The sequence below is a fragment of the Labrus bergylta genome, chromosome 3, assembly GCF_963930695.1.
Source record: "Labrus bergylta chromosome 3, fLabBer1.1, whole genome shotgun sequence".
NCBI lineage: Eukaryota > Metazoa > Chordata > Actinopteri > Labriformes > Labridae > Labrus > Labrus bergylta.
The window spans coordinates 2433567-2455184 of NC_089197.1; the positions used below are offsets into that span (position 1 = coordinate 2433567).

The 21618-nt window shown below is 42.7% G+C and overlaps 1 protein-coding gene and 1 long non-coding RNA gene across 3 annotated transcripts; both read right to left on the reverse strand.

The window, feature by feature from the left end:
- Positions 1-4072: 4072 nt before the first annotated feature.
- Positions 4073-17472, reverse strand: LOC136178539 (adhesion G-protein coupled receptor G1-like). 2 transcript variants are annotated; one of them, XM_065952460.1, is made up of 14 exons: positions 17277-17472; positions 15093-15235; positions 14967-15014; positions 14819-14873; positions 12760-12850; positions 11609-11737; positions 9472-9627; positions 9339-9393; positions 9153-9244; positions 7699-7817; positions 5609-5898; positions 4811-4913; positions 4405-4709; positions 4073-4314 (listed from the first exon to the last, which is right to left on the reverse strand). In XM_065952460.1, exons 2-14 carry the CDS (start codon positions 15145-15147, stop codon positions 4199-4201), a joined length of 1614 nt encoding a protein of 537 aa, XP_065808532.1. In that variant the 5' UTR covers positions 15148-15235; positions 17277-17472; the 3' UTR covers positions 4073-4198. The 2 variants fall into 2 exon arrangements, with proteins under 2 accessions (XP_065808532.1, XP_065808533.1); XM_065952461.1 differs by lacking the exon at positions 17277-17472 and having other exon boundaries at positions 15093-15536.
- A 629-nt stretch (positions 17473-18101) lies between these two features.
- LOC136178547 (uncharacterized) lies at positions 18102-19406 on the reverse strand. Its single transcript, XR_010665934.1, has 3 exons — positions 19007-19406; positions 18707-18812; positions 18102-18618 (listed from the first exon to the last, which is right to left on the reverse strand). It is a non-coding gene; the product is annotated as an uncharacterized lncRNA (long non-coding RNA).
- Between the last annotated feature and the right edge of the window lie 2212 nt (positions 19407-21618).

The window sequence follows — 21618 nt, forward strand, 5'->3', positions numbered from 1 at the left end:
AGACAAAGTTTGGTGACTGGTCTTTCCAACACATTAGACTTTGTTTTAAGGCGAACAGACCGAACAACACCATGTTTGTCAGGAAATGTTTTTCGATCACTCGGCCGAGCAGCCAAGAGCCACGAGGGGCAGTTGAATCCATGACAATGACAATGTCTCCAGGCACAAGACTCCTCCTTTCTCTGTTCCACTTTTGCCGTTCTTGAAGCAGAGGGAGGCACTCCTGAACCCACCGCTTCCAGAACAGATCCCAGATGTATTGAACCTGTCTCCACCTTCTTTTGGCATACTGGTCCTGTTTCACAAACACAACCCGCAAATTATTCTTCCTGGGATGGTAAACACCATGATGGGGGATATACCAGACTTTTCCTTCTTCACAGTCCAACTGATGTTGAGGGATTTTCTCTGCATATCTTTTACCAATGACGTCATTGAAGAAGTTTGCGTACTCCTGATGAAACTGTTCATCTTTCTCAAACCTTTTTGTGAGCCCAAGAATCATTTGCTTGGCCACCAATAGATTATTTGGAAGCATGGGCTGCTCTTTCCTAAAAGGCATTTTCAGGCTGTAATGCCCGTCCACCTGCTTTGCTGAATGATTGACAATTTCTTCCGCTTCCGTCGCTGTGTGATGTGGCCACCGGTTGTAGCAGCTCCCGTTGTCCGTGTCGTTATATCGTATTTTTTGATTAGTTATTATTTGTTTTTATTGTGTGTTTTTTGAGTATTAGTTTAACCTATTGTGTGGAAATGGCTACTTTTGCTCTTGGAACTTTTTGCACTGTTTTTCTGTTACTTTGGACACTCTATGTAACGGAGAGCACTGCACAGCTGAGTGAGGGCATTGTGTACACACGTGATCATCTGATGGCGCTCTCCAAGGTGCTACTGCCCGGAGCAAGGCCTGTATTTCCGGGGGAGCTGAGGAGGCGACGCCGGGGTTGTAGAGCTGGAGCTAAGAGATGAGCTAAGAAGAAAAAACATAAGCCTTCTGTACCAGCTGTGATTATGGGGAACGGGAGGTCTTTGGGCAATAAGACGGACAAACTCGACGCGCTTGTTCAGCACCAGTGGGAATACCGCCAGTGCAGTATTATGTGCTTCACATAATGCCTGATTTGACCTGTCTGACTAGTGCTATTGTTTTTATGGTTTTATTGTAATTGCAGCACTAATTAGAACGCTAATAAGCAACTAGTTAATAGTGCATACGGTGAACATACCACACTACAGCCACTTTCACATCTGCACTTCTGAAAATATCTAGATGAGGACTGCCATCGCGCTATCCCGAGTTTTTCAGGAGTTTTCTGAAAGTGTGAAAGCCCTTTACGTTAAAGCTCCTGTGAGAAAACTGCAACTCATGCTACCTGACATCGTCCCTGTGGCAATGGTTACAAGCATTTAAAACATCAGAAATACAATGTAGAAATAATCAGTCCTTCTCTGACGGTTTTGTTGGCTTTTCACACAGAGGCATCAGAATTGGTTTGAGTCTGCTTTATAACCGGCTAAAAACTGCTCACAGGAGCTTTAATTCTAACATCCTTCTCTATTTCTTTTTTCTCTCTCTTCCAGTGAACAAAAACAATTCTATAACATTTCCATAAAGTTGTGATTAAATCAGAGAAAAACCTGAACTTACCCCGAGTGAGGAGGACTTAAAAATGCCAGGTGGACTGGGTGGAAGTGTTTCCTCTAACAAACAGGTTCTTGTGCTGTCACTAAAGAAACAGTTTGGGGGGGATGTGAGTCCTTTAATGAGAAAAGAGTCCAGAGTCCGCCTCCTATGCAGGTCATGTGACCCCCCCCCTTGAGCCGATAGCAGCACATTGTTAGTCTTTTCTTCTCTATTTATAGGGACCACCCTGGAGGCTACTGGTCTTTACAGAGTGTGTAAACAAAAGAAACCTTGCAAGAGCTAATCAGCAAGACAGATGACAATGTGTTTGTGTGTGTGTGTGTGTGTGTGTGTGTGTGTGTGTGTACGATGAAGACGACTACTTTCCTCATTTTTTTGTGCATGTTATATAAACCTGCAGTGTATTTTACCAGACAGCTGGAGAAGAATACGTTCTCACCTCCTGAGAGGAGTTCACTTTCATCCGAATGAAACGGTTGTCCAAACGGTTTTTGGGTCGTTCACAGGTGACAATCATGTCCTCATAACAACTGCAAACAACAACAACATTTATAACTCACAGTGAACTGAAATTTGATACTTTTCTTTTCTTTTTTTTAACTTTATCATTGTAAATATATTAAAACTAAATGTTACCATGACTTCCTGTCTGTGGTCTATTAATCATCAAACCAGTACTGAGTCAATTCAGTGTCGTGATACTAATATATATACAAACATGCCGGAGCTGCCCCACGATTTCTGAGAAATTCAACTGGCAGCATGCGGGCAAAATATGGCCCCTTGACTTCCTCAAAGTCGACTTCAAATTATTTATAAACTTGTGCACACAGACCTACAGAGACATCAGCTCTCACTGAAATATGAGCAGAATTAAGGAGCTGCTTCATCTGAATACAAACTGTTAGAAATAATAATCATGTGTAAGCAGCTCACACTCATTAAAAGAGGACAGTCACTTTTTTTAAAGATAATTTCTGGGTTTTTTGTACGATTATTAGAGAGACAGGACAGTGGCTAGAGTCCGACATCAGAGAGAGAGAGAGAGAGAGTTGAGTTTTGTATTATTCATTAAACGTAGAATTTTCCTTCCTGTCTGATTGTATCATTACTTTGTTGTACTAATAGTGTTAGTGTAATTTTATGAGCCTTTTGCTCACCATCAAATTACTCTCACAAACAGCACCCAGAACTGTTTGGTCCGAAAACACCTACAGTAGGTGGTCTGAAGCCTGAGTGACGTCATCCATCTGTTCCTGCAGGGGGGTCTGGAGGCTCATCAGCAGCAGCCGCCATGCTGGAAATGCTGTCTCAGTCTAACTTTCAGTCAACCTAACGACAGGCTGAGAGCTGGAGCTGTTAATCATGTCAGCTACACGCCTAACTATGGATAACATGTATCGTTTTCAAAATCAAAACAGAGCCGTTTAAATGAAATGAACCCCCCATACGGTGTGTGTCAGTGATGACAATAACTAATCAGACCTATTTTGTTTTTTGTACCAGTCTGTAAACATGTTTATTGATGCTGTAAAAACAGTTTTTTTGCCAGTCATGTGTTTGTGACTTCCGGTGTTCCTGGAGCCAGGCCTCTAGTGGACACTCGATGAATCTGCAGGATTTTGCACTTCCGCATTGGCTTCATTTTTCAAGACGGGAGGTTGCCTGACAACTACACAACATGGGGACTTTTTTCTGTCTTCATGGTACCATGCCACCATGGTACCTACTCTGAAGCAGGAGCTAAAAAGGTTCCACTAAACGGGGTTCTGGGAACATAAATAGTTCATAGTTCCTGCAGGAACTAGCAGCGACGGGCAACGATCTCCTTGATGTGTCAGGGCCTTAAAGCTGTACATGTTCTCACATCTCTCTGATCCATATGATAAGGCTGGTAATGGATTACTAAAAGGACATGTAGTTAAAGTCCCTGGAAACCCAAATCAGCTGCGTCCGATTGTGTAGGCACTTTTGCCACCCCGCTATAGAGTGTGAACACTGGGGACAAAAACTACAATATAAATCAGGAAACACTAAAGACACAGAGAACTTGAGAATTTACAGAGAAACTTTACAAAATAAAATCAGGAAACACTAAAGACTAAACTTGGAAAAAATAAGATAAAAACACACAAAGGAAACAAGCAACACCAGGGAAGAATGAGACCTAAAACAAGATAAAGAATTACTCAAAACACAAAACTAAGCAAGACCAAATCATGACACTGTCGTTAGGTTTCCTGGAAGTTAGGGTGAGAGGATTTCCAGCCTGGAGACCGCCACCAATGGGACTCCAAAGGCGCTGCAGGAACAAACGGGTGATGTCACTTAGGCTTTGTCCATTCATGTTTACAGTCTGTGGTGCTGACTCCTCCTTGGCTCCAAGAAGAACTACCTCAGTGATCATGAACATAACTCTAGAAGTAGTCAATCAATCCAAGGTTTTTATTGTTTATAATGATTTTATTTAAAGCACAGACTAATTAAGTTATTATGGTTCCAGTAAACACCTAATATAGGCAATGGATAATACATGAAGATGAAAATGAAGAATCAGTTATTAAAACTTGTTGTCATAATTTTCTGGGAGGAGGAGGGGTCTCTGGATGAGGAGATGTCCGATCGAGACTTGCAGGTCAAAGCGACAGACCACAGGAACACAAAAACACCTGAGGAGATAAAAAAAAAAGAGTTTTAATTCTCTCAGAAAAGGGTAAAGGTGGAGTGCAGACTTCCTGTATGAAGATCATCACACTGACCCTGCAGGGAGTTGAGTATGGTGAACACGTAGATCCCCGGCAGGGAGACGTAGGTGGTGCTCGCTAACCCCCACGGTAGACCCAGCACCCAGCTGAGCCCGATCACCGTGGCACAGTCCTTCCACAACCTGGATCCCTTCTCTCTGTCCATCTTCTGCCTCTCACCGCCCCTCCTCAGGCCCCACATCTTGAACACCACCAGCCCCAGCATGCAGGAGTTACACAGGATCACCAGACACGGGAGAGCCACGGTGGTGATGTAGCTGACCACAAGCCGCTGCTTGAAATCACTGCTAATCCAGCATCTGCAGGTTAGCAACAAAAAAACAACAAAGTCCAAGAACGTTTGAATAACCGCTGAGTTGGACATGAAACAGAGCACAGATTCAAACTCTTGATTTCTTACATGGCTGCTGTTGAGTTAAGATTGTTTTCATCCGTCAGCTCCACTTTGTATTTACCATAGACGCCGGAAATCCCACAAACCACTGCAGTCAGTGTAGGAAGTCCTGCATGAAGACAAGAAACTCAAGTTACTTCAACATGACGTGACAGCTGTGGAGGAGTCGACATGTTCACGCAAACTGGTCACTACAGTGGATACAGTGGATTCAGTTATTTTCACTGATGGACTTTGGATTTCACAGGAGAAAGACATGAGACGCTAAGCAGGGCAATGAGAGTGAGCGCTGTCAGATGGGGACCCATTAGGGAGGTTTCCTACTGTCTTTGCAAAATTTGCACATTTTTGAGCTCCTGCTGTGGTTTAAAGTACGTCAGCCCTCGGGGGCCCCTAAGTGGCCTGTTGACAAGCAGCGCCTCTGCCAATACACACCCTCTACTTCCTCCTGTGTGAGTGATGTCGAATGAGAACGATATTTTTCAACTGCTCTGGGACAATTTCTTCAAGTGGATTCAAAAGTTTGGATTAAAGACAAATAACAAAACCAAACTTTTCCACAAGGTGAGAAAACATGAAAAAAAGACAAAACACAAGCTCATGAAGACACCTGTAATAAACAACAGTTTCTTTGTGTCTCGTCTTGTTTTCTCAATCTGACCCATGTGGTATCAAAAGGATGTTTTTTTTTATTTCTTTGATTTTTGTCTAAATTCATCAGTTAATTCATTCATTCAACATTAAACAGATTAATTTAATTCTTCTTAAACCATTCAAATAAACGTCATCATACTCTTCACTCACCCCATCCCACCACGCTGAGTTTGAGCAGGTATCTCCTGACGTAGATGTTAAACATTCGGACCAGCAGGAGGTACAGGTGGAATCCTTCCAGAGCGGTCCAGGTGAAGGTGGCCAGCAGGGACCAGTGTAAAAACAAACCCAGACCACCACAGACCCAGCCCTCCTCCTCCTCCTTCTCGCCCTTCAGCTGCCACACCCAGAAGCAGCACAGCAGGAAGCTGAGGTGGAGGCAGAGCAGCGCTCCCGTTAGCTGCATGTGCACACTGATGGCCTTCTCAGGGCGCCGGCGCCTGGAGAGGAGGAAACGGTTTATCATGATCACTGAGCAGATAAAGGGCTGCATCTGAACAGTCGTGTACAGAGACATGCATCCAATATCACAAAAAACTCAAATTAATAAAAAGGAAACATTTTCACAAAATATAAACTAAACGAAAATCGAAAGTCAAAACAAAATAATGAAAAATCAAACTATTGTAACCTTGAACTGCAAACCTTAAAATAATCTTTAAAAAAAGATCTATATAATATACTGTGTATATAAACCTGAGTCATTGTAGGAAGAATGTGTGACTTTTTGATCCAGTAGATGTCGCCTTTGAGCCCCAGCATAAAAACCAAAACAAACTGCTGTTTGGCCACACCTCCTCCATACTGAAGCACCTCCACTCACGTTCGGCCAAAGGAGTTATCAATTAGAATGCACCATAATTAAAAACCATTAAGAGCAAGCAGGGGACAAACTTGTCCTTTGCTCGAGCTGCAATCACCTGTGTCCTGCGTTGTTGTGTTAGCATGCTAATGTTAGCGCTCTTTAGTTAGCTCGTAGCTTCACTTTGTTGTGTTAGCATGCTAATGTTAGCGCTCTTTAGTTAGCTCGTAGCTTCACATTTCATGTAAACTGACACAGAATGAGCGTGATCTAAAAACTCTTACTAACATCCAAATAATCAGTGAGTATGTTCTTCTTCTTCTCTCTAGTTCTTGACTAAAACAGCTTTTATACACAAGGGGAGGAGCCGGCCGTCCCGTCCATGTAAACACGGCTCTGACAACAACACAGCCAGCGGGACTCGAGCTTCTCCCTCATTGTAGACAGTCAGGACTCAGAGACACATTTACACAGGATGTATAGCTGATATATTAATGTCTAAAATGTCGCACAGTCTTCCTTCAAGGTGTTTCCACATCAGAACACAGTTTTACGGTCTGGCTTTCTCGTCACGTTGGGGTCAAGAAAAGTCCTCTTAATTCAATTTGTACTGACATAAAGTTCAATTTTTCTTTCCTGTTTCACACTCGAACCTTAAATAGAGTTTGCGAACACAAGTTCTCATGCAAAGGTCGCTTTAGAAAGCCTGAGATGTTTTTTTGTGTTGCGGCCGTGTGATCTGTTCATGCTTTCTTTCATTAGTAGTTCATTAGTAGTGTGCGAACATAACATGCTGTGTCCTCACAAAACATTGCAGTTTAAGGGGGCTGCGGCCACATCGGTCAAACTAAGTCAGCGTGAGAAATTAACAGTGTTAAAACCTCAGGCTTTATTTTAAGAAATTATCTTGTGGTTGGACTTGTGCAGGAAGAAACACCTTGGGCTCTCTTTTGAAGGTGTAGAATGAAGCTTACAGCGATTTGTAAAAAAAAAAACGGGTCGGGTAGCGACGGAGCCGGACACACTGCAAAAACTAGGACGACGTCTGGGCCTTTAAACACACTGAACTCTGACCGGCTCATTTACCTTCTCTCCTCTCATTGTGCCCCTGGTCCTCTCATTATTAAAACCTCCAGACACGCCGACAGGATGGGACAGGATCTATGATAACCAGCTAACCCATGTGATTAAATGATAGACCCTTTTTTTTATTTTGTCTGTTTCTGGATCAGATCAGAGCAGCCAGAGCTCTTTTATCGGCTTTGAGCCTCAAGCTTGAACTGAACTGATATTGACCTGTGTGACTCTGTATCAAGTCAACAACATAATCGTAAAGAGCATTAAGTGAAAGTCCGGTTTTTAGTGTGCTGCATTTGGCTTCCAAAAGGTCTAATTCACCTCAGAAAACTGTGAATATGAAGTGAATCCAAACAATCACTGTTGACAAATGTAGATGATCAGACTGATGGTGGTGAAGAAGACGGACAGAGCTGATCCCACGTAGGTGATGTAGCTCAAGTTATCAGCGCGACGTTTATCCACAGAGAGTTCAGGGTTCTGAAGCAGAGAAACATACGATCAAAGTTCAACTTAACACAATCTTTAAGTGTAAAAATCACAGAGACGACAATAAGCAGGCATGCTGATCACGGCTTTCATCTCATTATATAATAAATGATTCTTTGGATTATGTTTCGATACATACATATCATCCAAAGGGATTCAAATGTTGTTAGATTGTTGTATCAATAAATACAGATTTTTATTCCAACTCAGAAAACTCTTTCAAGTGTGTGATGAATCTGTGACTAAATTTAAGTTGTTCAAAGCTTGATCCAAAGGCGACTGGACTCGTTTGAAGCTCTTGAAAACGTTTCGAGCAGATGTCGCCCTTGAGCACCAGCATGAAACCAAAACAACTTGCATTGTTGTATTAGCATGCTAATGCTAGTGATCTTTATTATGCTGGTATCTTCACACTGCATGTAAATTTACCTGAAATGAGCGTGATCTAGAAACACAGTTAAGCAGTGAGTACAGTATGTTATTCTTCTTTTCTCTAGTCCCTCAATTAAACAACTTTTATACGAGAGGGGAGGAGCCGGCCGGCCGTCCCGGCGATGTAAACAAAGTGAAGATAGGACTCTGAAAACTCTGAGAACATCACAGACAGTGGGACTCGGGTGTTACACCCATTGTAGACAGTCATGACTCACAGAGTTATTTTCAGAGGATATACTTGATTTCTACATTTAAGTGTGAAAAATCGCATATAAAGCCTTCATCCGTCGTCTGTGGGTCGTCGGGGTCACATGTGGGACTGGGGCTTTAGTTTTGAGGGAGAATTCAAAACAGCACTGTAGGTTGGTGAAAGATGGTGTCTCAGACCACCACCTCGGTCAAGAGACGGTTTGTCCACCTTTACATGGATGACTTCTTTAACACCCCCTTCCAAACCAACGGTCTTCCCTGGCCAGGATGGGCACCTCGTCATCTCCAACATCTTGTCCTCAGCTGGCTCTCAAGCTGTCCCCCCAATGTATAAATCCCTGCATCCCTCTTCTTCTAGTCCAGTTACCTTTGGATCAAGCTTTGAATTTACCTGGATGACTGAGAACCTACACGGACAAACTGAAGCCGTGCGTTAAGCTCTCTCTGCATCTACATGTCTAAACGTGTTTTTTTTTTGGCAAGTGAAATAAAAATGTTCAATGGCAGATGTCATGAGCTGCAGCTAAACCTCAAAACAAATACTCCCCCGGGTGCTAATGGGAGTGCTAGCTCATTTGCTTTTTTAAACAAAGTGAGCGCTGGGCGTTAAACTGCATCAGGAGGAAAACAGGAAAAGACATCTGTGCCACCTGCCAAAGACGCTTAGCGCCACAAATTTACCACAAGTACGGCAAAGAAGCTCATGTGGTTGCAGCTGCAGATTGTTTCACTTCCAGTGTTGTTGGTTTCACAGCCGTCTGGGCTCCAATACACTAAAACACAAACACAGCAGGTTCATCATAAAATGAAACTTAGGTATTTATCCAAGAGAAAATATATTGTTTATGTCTGGCATGTGAAGTGAACCTGTTCCATTCCCGTGTGCAGACTCGTACCAGAACACACACGTCCCAGCGTCCACCTGAAACACGTTCAACATTAGAGCATATCTTTACATGTTTAAAGTGTCATGCCAGCACATCAGCTGTCCTTGTTGTACCTGTTTGTTGTGCACAAAGGTTAATCTGATGGGGTGTGGGAGGTTTGTGACCGACTGACTCCCTGCCCTCACCACCAACACAAACCCCCCCATGACATCTCCGTCTATGCGGGTTGGCATGATTGCTCTGCTCTTACTTCTTCTTGGTTCACTCACCTGTAATGAAAAAAACAAACACCAGAGCTATCAGAGGGGGCATGATGAATTTCTGCTGAGGTTAGCTTATTTCAACGTCAACTAAAGCCAAATAACTTACCCGTATTTATAAGAAGCCTTTAAATTAAGTAAAGTCACGAGGAGAGGTGGCTTTGAGTGACAGGTGGATATTGTTGACGTTTGAAATCAACTCAGCTGATTTAGTCACTAAAGCTGTTTTCATACATGCACTCCAGAAAATATCTAGATTATTTTAGAACCACCCTTCCTATTGGCTCGCGCTGAATTTTCCGGAGAATATCCTGCTGAGTTCTCACATCAGCCCACTCGGACTTGCTGCGGAAAAAATACCCGGCAGGAGAAACTGTGTGTGAAGTCTGAGCTGAGGCCTTATAAAACCAGGTCCCTGAGGTTCCTCTGACCAGGGTCTGCTGGTTGTTCCTCGCACAAGGCTAAAAAACCAAAGGAGACTGTGCCTTTGAGGATGTGGCACCTAAACTTTGGAACTGTCTTCCCCCCAGAACTGAGAGCCTTGACCTCTGTGGACACTTTTTAAAAAGCAGCTAAAGACCCATCTGTTCAGACTCGCCTTTGTTTGATCAGTCTGTATTTCATTTATGTGACTGTTTGTACTCTGTTTTTGTTTTTCTGTGAAGCACTTTGTGAGGTCTGCTCTTTAAAGGTGCTACACAAATAAACTTTTACTTACTTACTTACAGCTCCTCCTGGAAATATCAGGAGATTTTCAGGAGTTTTCTGCAAGTGTGAAAGCCCTATATCTCAACCTCTCTCTTTTGTTGTTGGGTCCTTTTGGGGATTTTTCATGAAACATAGAAGTGGAAAGAGTTTTAAATTCCTCAGGACACAAATCACAGAATTCCCATCACATCGACAATCACCTCCCCTCTGGTTAAAAAATGGCTTACACAGAGGGTAAATAGCACCAAAGAGGCTATACTCCCTCAGAACTCTGGAAAACCAACCTGTCTGCAAAGCTGCTCCTGTCCTTCTTTACCACTGCTCTTTAGGAAGTGGGCATACTAACAGTGTGGTCTGCAAACTTCTCAGCAGCAGACATGTCTCTGCATTTATCAGGGATTTTTATAAACAGAAATCCGGGGCTACATCCAGCCCATAAAAAGTCCATAAAAAAAACATCAAACAATGGTGTTAATAAAGTCTGCGAGTCAACGCTGTTGAATACTTTTTTGAGTCAGTTTGTTCTAAACCTATACAAACACATATATTTAAGAAATAACGGATTGTACTGTCACTGTAAGGCCACTTGTGACAGTACAATCTCAATGCAGGCTCACTGCAGACTTTCATCCTTTTCATACTAAACGTGGCGTCACAGTGAGTGTGTGTAGGATGATCCAAAATCATAGTATGCAATTTTGTTTATGTGAGAAATCCCCGGATGATTACTAGACAATGAACTGGGGCTCTTACACTGGCCAATCACAGAGCTCGAAAGCCAGCCAACAAGCGGCTTTAAAGAGGACATATCATGAAAAATCCACTTGTACAGTGTTTGTGAACATTTATTTGAGTAACCTGAGTGTCTACTGACCAACAAAATGTGAAATAAACCCATCCAGTCCTTTGTTTGTGGTCTGCATAAGTCTTACAACACAGAGAAAAATGCTCAGTTTCAAATGTGCTCTCCTTGTGATGTCACAGTGGGATTCTGGTAAAAAGAAAATGTAGACTCTCTGTCTAGCAAACAGTTGCTGACAACATATGCTTGGCTCCTATCCAAACATAGATCTGCTACTACTTAGGTGCTTCGCTCATATAAGGTTACAGCTTCAGACACCTAAAGGTAGGAGTGTTAACACGTGGTAGACAGACTTGAATAATACATTTCACGAAGTTACAAGATTAATGAATTTCATGAAAATTCGTACTAACAGGGATCTAAGGAAGTAAACCTGTCTCGCCATGAGGTCTCCAAAGTTGAGGTTACAGGGTGACTGACCTTAAAGTAAATGCTTTCGATCACAGTGCTCACCAGCAGCACCTCGTCTGACGCAGCTCCTCCCATGCTTCTTTGGAGCGCCGAGGATGGGATGTAAAACCGGTGCTGAGGCGTGAGGCCCTCTTCGATCTTTAAAAAACAACGCACACATAAAGTCCAGTTAAAGTCTAGTTTGATAATACAGTTTTTAATGTAGCCTCCAAAGATAGATAACATCAAGGTGATCAGAGTGCAATATGTAACTCTGACACCTAGTGTTTAAAATGGGTACTGCGGTCTAAATTCTAAACATTGTAGAGAGCTGTCTCCCCCCTCCTCTCCAGAGTGGATGCTCACACAGGTCACCATGTGGTGGACTCTGAAGCTTCAGTGTTTATCCAGCTCTGCATGGGTCTGTAAACCTTTCTGTGTTCTAACCTCTCTCCATTTTTCAAAAGCATCTCCAATATTGATCCTAGTTTGAGCACGTTTCTGCTCGTGGAGCTTATTAGAAACATGCAGAGGCTTTTTAGGTCGGGTACAATCACTTCTATCTGAACCACTTCTCTTGACCGCTTCCATCACTGCAACACCTGTTGACCTGATAACTGCTCTCATATCTGGCAAACAGAGGGCGTCCAAAACAGCCGTGTGGGGGGGTCGCCTTAAAAGCGCCTACCTTCTGTGGTCCAAACAAATCCAGAGCATTCAGGAGCAGAATCTAAAGTTAGAAGGAGGACATACTGGCTGCTGCATTGTTGTCAGAGAAGCCAGCACTTCAACATAGCATGTTTCCTTAATGTCTGATCAGATAGTAAGATACCTTTATCATTTCATTGGATAGATATCTTACTGATTGGTCCTTTAATAACAATTCTCCATATTTAGAGGCTACACATATATGAATTATATTTACTAATTTAACACCAAACCAAGAAAAAGCATTCATTAAATACCACTTACAGCCAAGGAAAGATAATAGACAAAAACATGTGACACCCCGAGCCCAAATGTACATATATATATGTGTGTGTGTGTGTGTGTGTGTGTGTGTGTGTGTGTGTGTGTGTGTGTGTGTACAATGAAGACGACTACTTTCCTCATTTTTTTGTGCATGTTATATAAACCTGCAGTGTATTTTACCAGACAGCTGGAGAAGAATACGTTCTCACCTCCTGAAAGGAGTTCACTTTCATCCGAATGAAACGGTTGTCCAAACGGCTTTTGGGCCGTTCACAGGTGGCAATCATGTCCTCATAACAACTGCAAACAACAACAACATTTATAACTCACAGTGAACTGAAATTTGATACTTTTCTTTTCTTTTTTTTAACTTTATCATTGTAAATATATTAAAACTAAATGTTACCATGACTTCCTGTCTGTGGTCTATTAATCATCAAACCAGTACTGAGTCAATTCAGTGTCGTGATACTAATATTGTTATTGGTGTCAACGTCCTCATTTGTTAAAAAAACAAAAAAACAGACCTTTGACACCTGAATGATTATTCCACAAAGTCTTCTGTGCGGTGGAGGCATTTCTGTGTTTTGTATCACAGTGTGTTGAAATGTCTTCACCACACAGATGACTGAGGTTCTTGATGTCAACACATCCGGTTCTAGGTTATCACATCTAAACCTTTGACATTTGAGTGATTTCCCCCGGAGTGAAGACATTTCGACACACTGCGGTAAAAAACACAGGAATGCAATGACATGTGAATTTTAGTTTCCTGAAAAGCAAACCTCCGACACAATGATGATAACCGGGTTTGCTCACAAACATGCTGGAACTGCCCCACGATTTCTGAGAAATTCAACTGGCAGCATGCGGGCAAAATATGGCCCCTTGACTTCCTCAAAGTCGACTTCAAATTATTTATAAACTTGTGCACACAGACCTACAGAGACATCAGCTCTCACTGAAATATGAGCAGAATTAAGGAGCTGCTTCATCTGAATACAAACTGTTAGAAATAATAATCATGTGTAAGCAGCTCACACTCATTAAAAGAGGACAGTCACTTTTTTTAAAGATAATTTCTGGGTTTTTTGTACAATTATTAGAGAGACAGGACAGTGGCTAGAGTCCGACATCAGAGCGAGAGAGAGAGAGTTGGGAGTGACATGTGGGATAGGAGACCCGGTTCGGATTTCAACCCGGGACGCCTGCTAGAGCACTGTAGCCTCATACGGCTTGCAAACTAACCACCAGCGCCCCCAGGGACAGTCACTTTACATTTCTTTTTAAATGGACTTGAGCTTGTAAGTTCTTTTCTAGTCCATCAGTATTAATCATGCACTGTAAATATGAATGGAGGAAGCCTGAGTGTTGTTACCCATCTGTTCCTGCAGGGGGGCTCTGGAGTCCCATCGACAGGCTGAGAGCTGGAGCTGAGGCAGGTTTTAAGGCTCTTTACAATTGGTTACACCTGCGCCCACCTGTCAATCATGTCAGCTACACGCCTAACTTTTGATAACACGTATTGATAATACGTTTTTGAAATTAAAACAGAGCCGTTAAAATAAAATACCTATTTGTTTTTTTGAACCAGGCTGTAAACATGTTAATCTCTGCTGTAAAAACAGACTTTTTTAGAATGGGTGTGTATGTGACCTCTGGTGTTCCTGGAGCCAGCCTCTAGTGGACACTCGAGGAACTGCAGGATTTCGGAGGTTTGGCTTCGTTCATTCACATTTACAGTCCATGACGCGGACACATCTGAAGGCTGAACCTTCTGCTCATGTGCTGTGAACTTTACAGGAAAAGAAACAGAAACTGCAGACACTTCGGGGATTTCTTTTCTTTTGAGAAAGAGGGGAAATGCAGCAATTTCTTTTCAGTAGAGGATTACTTTTAGGATGAAGTAACTATTGACTACAAGAAAGTAATCTAAGCACTCGGCTCACTTTTTAAGGCGTGACTTCCAACTGGTAATTAACCCCTGGTAATAAAATGTTAAAATGTTAAAGGGCCTATAAAGGAACCTTCAGTTGATGTCATTTTGTGCGCCCCCTGTGGACAAATTGATACTTGCATGCTTTTTTTTTCAAGTTATAAAGAAACATCAGTTATAATTCCTGCCTGTCTAGTTGGCTAAAAGGAGAGCTTTAGAATCTGTATCTCTACAGGGCTGTGCTTAAAACATTTCCAGATATCAACTCTCTGTCGCAGTGAAAAAACAGATCTGATCTACAGTTTGAATTCAGTATTCATGATTTGGTATACCCGGTCCAGGGGAGGCCGTAAGTAAGACAGGAGCTGATGACATCATCACAGGAATCTAACAAAAAAACAAAAGTGTCATCGAGGTAACAAAGTGCATAAAAGTGATTTAAACACACACTGGAAACATTTCTGTCTGATCATCACTTACTGTTGGAAACGCTGTTCGTTTTTTCCCCAGGATGAAATGATCCTCGACCTTCATGTATTCACAGTAAAGTTTTAAATTCATGAACACAGAGTCATATTTAAAATCAAACACAAACGAACAACTCACCACCAGCCAGAGTCTCATAGAAGCAGACGAGAGAGACAATTAAAACAATCCACATCTTCTCTTCACTGACGTTACACACTTATGTCAAACATCGCTCTGCATGTTTGAGGTCTGCTTGATGAGGTGATCACCGAGTTTCACATCTACAAAAAACGACACGTTGGTGGAGGAGCAGCTCATATTAACAGGAAGTAACTCATAACAATTGTGCTTTCAGAGGTGTTGCTTTGACTACAAGAGATCCAATCTCTGATAAAGAAACTCTGTATGATGTATTTAACAGTGTTTTTTCATGTCTGCTGTTTTGATTCACTGGGCAGGACTTTGTCATGTGGGTTTCGATCGGTTCTTCAGCAACAGATTTGGAGTTTATTCTATTTAACCTCGATGACTGAATCCCTAATCTTTGAAAAAAAGAGGAAGTTTCCAAATGTAACAGTTTTCCTAGTCACAATGTTCTTCATGTTGTCTGCTGGTCATGACATGCAGAGGAAGTGAAACCGAGATCATGGGGTGCCGGTGGTCGAGTGGTTTGTGCGCCCCCATGTAGGGTGTACAGAGGTTGTACACTGCACCCACACCACCATCCTGTCTCTCCAATAAAAGTCAACAAAAAGCCACACTGACATTAAAACTCCAGAGCATTCAGGAGCAGAATCTAAAGTTTCAGTGAACTGAAATTTGATACTTTTCCAAATTGTGCAGTTCTATAATTTTCTAGGGTTCAGGTCTTGTTGGAGGTCAAATGTGTCTCTGGTGTTTGTGACTCAGAGAGTAAAATCTGGATTGAGAGGAAGATAAATGATCTGAATCTGCACTGTTCAGCAGTTAGGGTTAGCTAGGAAAGTCAGACTCTCTTAGGTAGTATGGTGAAATGTGTTACATGAGACACGTTAGTGCATCAGTAGCGTGTCAGACGTTTTTTTTTTTGTGAAAATTGTATTTTTTGTGTCACAGCCAAAACATATTTTGTTGTTTATAAATTACCAGGAATCCCTTTTTTCTGCTTGTGTGCATTTTTTTTAAATGAAGAAAAAAGTGGGACAGAGCGAGAGGTCAGATCGCGGTCAGGTAGGGACGCATGAGTCGAGAGTTTTGTGCACTTCACGAGAGCTCAGCGATTTTTTCCAAAGTCGAAGGATCAATGGTTGTTTTGTTAGTTTCGTCCAAATAAAAAAAGTAGGAACAGGGTTTTAATGTTATTCTCTGCTGTGCTGCTGTGTCATGTTGATAATAGAAGAGTGTGTGATGATGACACTTGTTGATGTTTGTGCAGGGACATGGGAAGCACATTTAAACTATCAGGTTATTAAAACATTTAAACTAAGTAATAGTTTCTGCAGAGTGAGAGGCCTACAACTCTGAGAGCGTTTATATCGTTACGCACTGAAGTGTCGCTGAGAGGTTTTCAACATAATCAAAGAAACCAAAGACGTCTGATCATCCTGTCACACAGAGCAGCAACTAGATCATGTTATCCTAGATGTTGGAGTTTTAGTTGATTACTATTTTAATAACTGCAGAACAACCTCTGAAAGAAAGAGCGGGCGCTCATACAGAAACTTCAATCGATCATCACTTCTAATGTAAATCAGTTTATTGGGATCTACACTGCAGACTGTAGTCTCTGTTAACAGACTGATGCTGTCCAAACAGCTCCAACGTAGGTCAACGCGTCACCTTCACTGCTGTAATCATTATAAACTATAAACTGGTTATTGGACACGTCACAGAGAACTTTGGCTGTGAGGTTTGCCGTCTGCTGAAGTGTAAAATGTTCTGAAATCGATACTTAATACTAAGTATTACTAAAAGGCCTAAGTGATTATAAACCAGAATATTCAAATTAATTAATAAAATGTGAATTTATCATTATATAAAATGACATTTCTCAACTGAAAACAGCCAACACAAAACTCAGAGCACGACGGAGACAGATGTATGTGATTCCACGCCCTTCTCTCCAGTTGATTTTGAGCCATTATTTTGTGAAAGCCCCGGGGGATCAGGAGTTCTGAGTATTTTTGATTTATTCAGTGACTTTTCTGTCTCCTCCTGCCGCGCTCTCGTTGCCGCGGGACCTCAGGGTTTACAAATTACGCACGGCAAAAAGCGCATCACTAACTTGTTCCTTAAAACTTAGAAAACATTCGTACATAGTTTAATTTCGACCAGTATTCTTACCTGTAATGGAAGAAATGAAGAAGAAAGAAAAACAAACGTGAGCCTTTTCCGAAAAGCCACAGTTCAGTACGGAATGCGGACTTTACCCTAGGGGATTTCAGCAGACTGCATGGATGCCAACTTCCGGGTTTTCTAAAATGCTGAATGTCTTTGTCCACCCTCACACACTGACTGACTTTGATGCGCGTTCCCACTAAGTCTGTGAGGGTTCAGGTCTGTCCTGCTGTCAGACCATGAAGTGTGTGATCTCTCGCTGATTTTATGAGCTTCTTATGCACCCTGTCCGCAAGTGGGCACCTGCAGATTTGGCGCGAGGGAATTGCCCATAGTTTAAAGCATTGTGACGCAAAACATGGGTTTCCTAGGGGAAGCCCGGAAGAATGGAGATAAGAGTAGTCACTACAAGTGGCTTATTAAGGGCTTTGGGACAGTGGCGGTTCTAGACCACTTTTAGTGAGGGGGCCAAACTGGGACCAGTTGTTTTTTCTTCAGAGGGGGAAATTAAACCCAGGTGAAAAATAGACAAAGATGATCGCTTTAATAAATATATATTATGCCAAATAATAGCGCACATCATTAAATATTTGTTTCAGGGACAGAATTTAATACTAGATTAAGAATCCGGTTGTTGACTCAAATTCTGTGTGTGTGTTATGAGGGGGGCTCTTCCTGTTGGAGGGGTGGCCAGCTCAGTGTAACAGGGGCACTGGCCCCCCGTTGGCCCCTGTCTAGAACGGCCCATGCTGTGGGAGGAAATTAAGATTCAGTCAATGAACGTACAAAGACGTGCTGATGGCAGAGAAGGGCTCCAGTGGGCCGACTGGTAAAGAGGTGTGACTTTGGGTGAAGTCAGGCTTTAGGATTTCTAATGTTGTTATCAAAGACTGACCACACAAAAACTAAAACGACGGCTTCCTGTCCTCGGTAAAAAAAAACGTAGCAAGTGCCCATCAAACAGTCTGTGGCTGCTTTTCCGACTCCTGAGGCACTTCTTCAGTATCTGGTTCTGCAGACTCATCCACCTCCTCCATCCACTCCTCCAGAAACGCTTCTCCTTGTGACGCGCAGAGGTTGTGCAAGACACAGCAGCTGTTGACGACGGTGGGGACCCTCGAGGTGCTGACGTGCATCCTCTTCAACAGACACCGCCATCTTCCCTCAGCCGCCCTAAAGTACTCTCCACCATCGTCCGAGCATGAATCAGTCTGTAGTTAAAGTTCGTCTGCTCGACGGTGAGATGCCCGTCGTCCGGGTAACCGTTCATCAGCCAGCTGAGCAGAGGGTACACAGGGTCTCCCAACAACATCACGGGCACCTGCACACCTTCAACATCTTTAGAGTCCTGGTTTGTAAACATGATAACAAATTAACCATTTCAAACAACCCTCAAGATTTCTCTGAAAGTAAGGCAACAAACAAGAACGCCTCACCGGTGGGAAAAGGTCGGCGCTCTCAGCCAGATCGAACAGCGACGAGTTCCGGAGCATGGTGGCGTCGCGTACACTGCCAGCCCACCCCACGTTGATGTTGGTGAATCTGTTGATTGAGAGAAAAAGAGGCTTTAATGATATACGAGGAGGGCAAGCATACCTCAAAGAGTCTCACATAACGACTTCACGCGTCTACAAGAACCATCTTCTTCTTAAGGTCAGAGTTTAGTAAGGGTGTCATCATTATTGCGGCGGTTTAGGATTGAAAATTGCAGCACAGACACTAAAGTGGGATTGTACCTGCGACTCGTTCATGTTAAAATATTTTAAAAAGTCAGAAAAAATCCAAAAAAAGGGGGTGTGTGCCCAAACTTCATGGCCCAGGTGGAATCAGATGAAGTAGGAACAAATATCTGCCTACTGTGCGCGCCTACTTGTGAACATAGCATGCCTTCTAAAAGCTGTTTAAAGAGGACTCTCCCTAAAACAAAGATCCCTCTCATATGACTTCTCGTCACGCGCCACAGTTTGCTGAACAACTGGTTTGTTTGATTCTAAAGTAACAGCACATAGTTGTTTTATTAGAGCACAGAGCATTTGGATGTCATGAGGCTTGGCTAATCGCTGTGAGATGTTATTGTTATTGAGCAGCAACAGGCAGGGTTTGGATTTCTGAAGTTCCTTCCTGGAATGAAACACATCTTTCATGGTTGCAGAATGTGTCAAACATGTCATCGATATCTTCAGAGAAAAGGAACTTTTATCAATGAGGAAACAGAAGTTTAGAAACCTGTGTCCGATCAACTCTGATGATGAAAGCCATCATCACAACCAGAAGTTTTTCTGAATGAATGCAACCAGAATATAAATAAATAAATATTGTGATTGACATCTGCAGAGTTGTGAGTTCTGCTATGTACTTCTCCACTCCTCACTCCTCCCTCCTCACTCCTCCCTCCTCAACTCCTCACGCCTCCACTCATCCATTCCTCCACTCCTCCACTCCTCCACTCCTCACTCCTCCATATACAGGGGCCGGTAAGGACCAGTGTGCTCTATCTATTCTTCCTGTAAAGGTGAAGGTTTCAAATGGAAATCGCATAATAACAACTTATGCCTTCTTGGATCCTGGCAGCTCTGGCACATTCTGCTCTGAACATCTCATGAAGAAGTTGAATGCTGCAGGTAAAAGAACCAGCTTTCTGTTACGGACAGTGGGGCAAGAAACAGTGAAGACTGCATACTCCTTGACAGGTTTAGAGGTTGCTGGTCTTGAAAGCAGTGATTTTCATGTGCTTCCAGATGTTCTCACACAGGAGAAAATGCCTGTGAATGCTGATGACATAGTGACACAGGATAAATGGCCACACTTAGAAAAAGTAAGCATCCCAAGTATCGAGAAAACTGTCGACCTGTTAATTGGCACCAATGCTCCCAGGTTATTGGAACAATGGGAGGTTGTCAACAGCTGCGGGAATGGCCCGTATGCCGTCAGGACAGTGCTGGGATGGTCCGTAAATGGTCCACTGAATGGAAACGGTGGTGCCATTGAGGCAGAATTTCCCTCTGCAATGGTAAACAGGATCGCTGTGTGTAAACTGGAGGAGATGTTGGCTGCCCAGTATAACCATGACTTCAATGACAAGAATGTGGAGGATGAAGGTCAAGAGAAGACATTAGGTTTTTGGAAATTGTCAATCATTCAGCAAAGCAGGTGGATGGGCATTACAGCCTGAAAATGCCTTTTAGGAAAGAGCAGCCCATGCTTCCAAATAATCTATTGGTGGCCAAGCAAAGGATTCTTGGGCTCAAGAAAAGGTTTGAGAAAGATTAACAGTTTCATCAGGAGTACGCAAACTTCTTCAATGACGTCATTGGTAAAAGATATGCAGAGAAAATCCCTCAACATCAGATGGACTGTGAAGAAGGAAAAGTCTGGTATATCCCCCATCATGGTGTTTACCATCCCAGGAAGAATAATTTGCGGGTTGTGTTTGTGAAACAGGACCAGTATGCAAAAAGAAGGTGGAGACAGGTTCAATACATCTGGGATCTGTTCTGGAAGCGGTGGGTTCAGGAGTGCCTCCCTCTGCTTCAAGAACGGCAAAAGTGGAACAGAGAAAGGAGGAGTCTTGTGCCTGGAGACATTGTCATTGTCATGGATTCAACTGCCCCTCGTGGCTCTTGGCTGCTCGGCCGAGTGATTGAAAAACATTTCCTGACAAACATGGTGTTGTTCGGTCTGTTCGCCTTAAAACAAAGTCTAATGTGTTGGAAAGACCAGTCACCAAACTTTGTCGATTGAATGCAGCTGAAGATGTTTAATGATAATGCATTAATGGCATTGTTTTTGTTTGTGGCTCTTTGTTTGTATTTTGTGAATTGTTAGCTCCACTTGTCACTAACAATTAGGGACCGGAGTGTAAGAGCCATATTCATGTTTTTGGGTCAAGCTGTAAATCATTTTCATGATTGTGCCACTGGGTGTCGCTGTCCTATTGTTTAAGTCACAGGTATATATGTACGTCACTTGTCAAGGTACGGGAGGTGTTTGACCCCAGAAGGGCTTATGGTTTTTGACCGCTGAGGCGGCAGGCGGCATGGAGAAACCACAGCTGTATTGTTTGTTTGTTTGTTTAGTTCAAAAGAATGGAAACTGATGGACGCTGTATTCACTTCATGGTGCTGCAATAAATGGATTGTATTATGCTGCAAACCAAAGACACGACTGCAGAAATCTTATTGATCGACAAACAGCAAACGGGATCGTATTGACCTACGACAGTACGGCGCGTCAGCCAGGTCACTCCTGGGAGTCAAAACAAAACGGCAGCTTTAGTATTAGACTAAGCTTCTATAGTGTCCCTCGTGTATGTTTTGTTTCGAGTGGGCGCGAGCCGTCGGCAGGTTTC

Coding starts and splice junctions, on each gene's coding strand:
- LOC136178539 (XM_065952460.1), bottom strand. CDS start 15,147: ATGTGGATTGTTTTAATTGTCTCTCTCGTCTGCTTCTATGAGACTCTG. Junction 7,818..9,152: donor GCTTCTTTGCCGTACTTGTG/GTAAATTTGTGG, acceptor TCTCTGCTTCAG/AACCCTGAACTCTCTGTGGA. Junction 5,899..7,698: donor ATCATCTACATTTGTCAACA/GTGATTGTTTGG, acceptor CCTCCTCTCCAG/GCGCCGGCGCCCTGAGAAGG.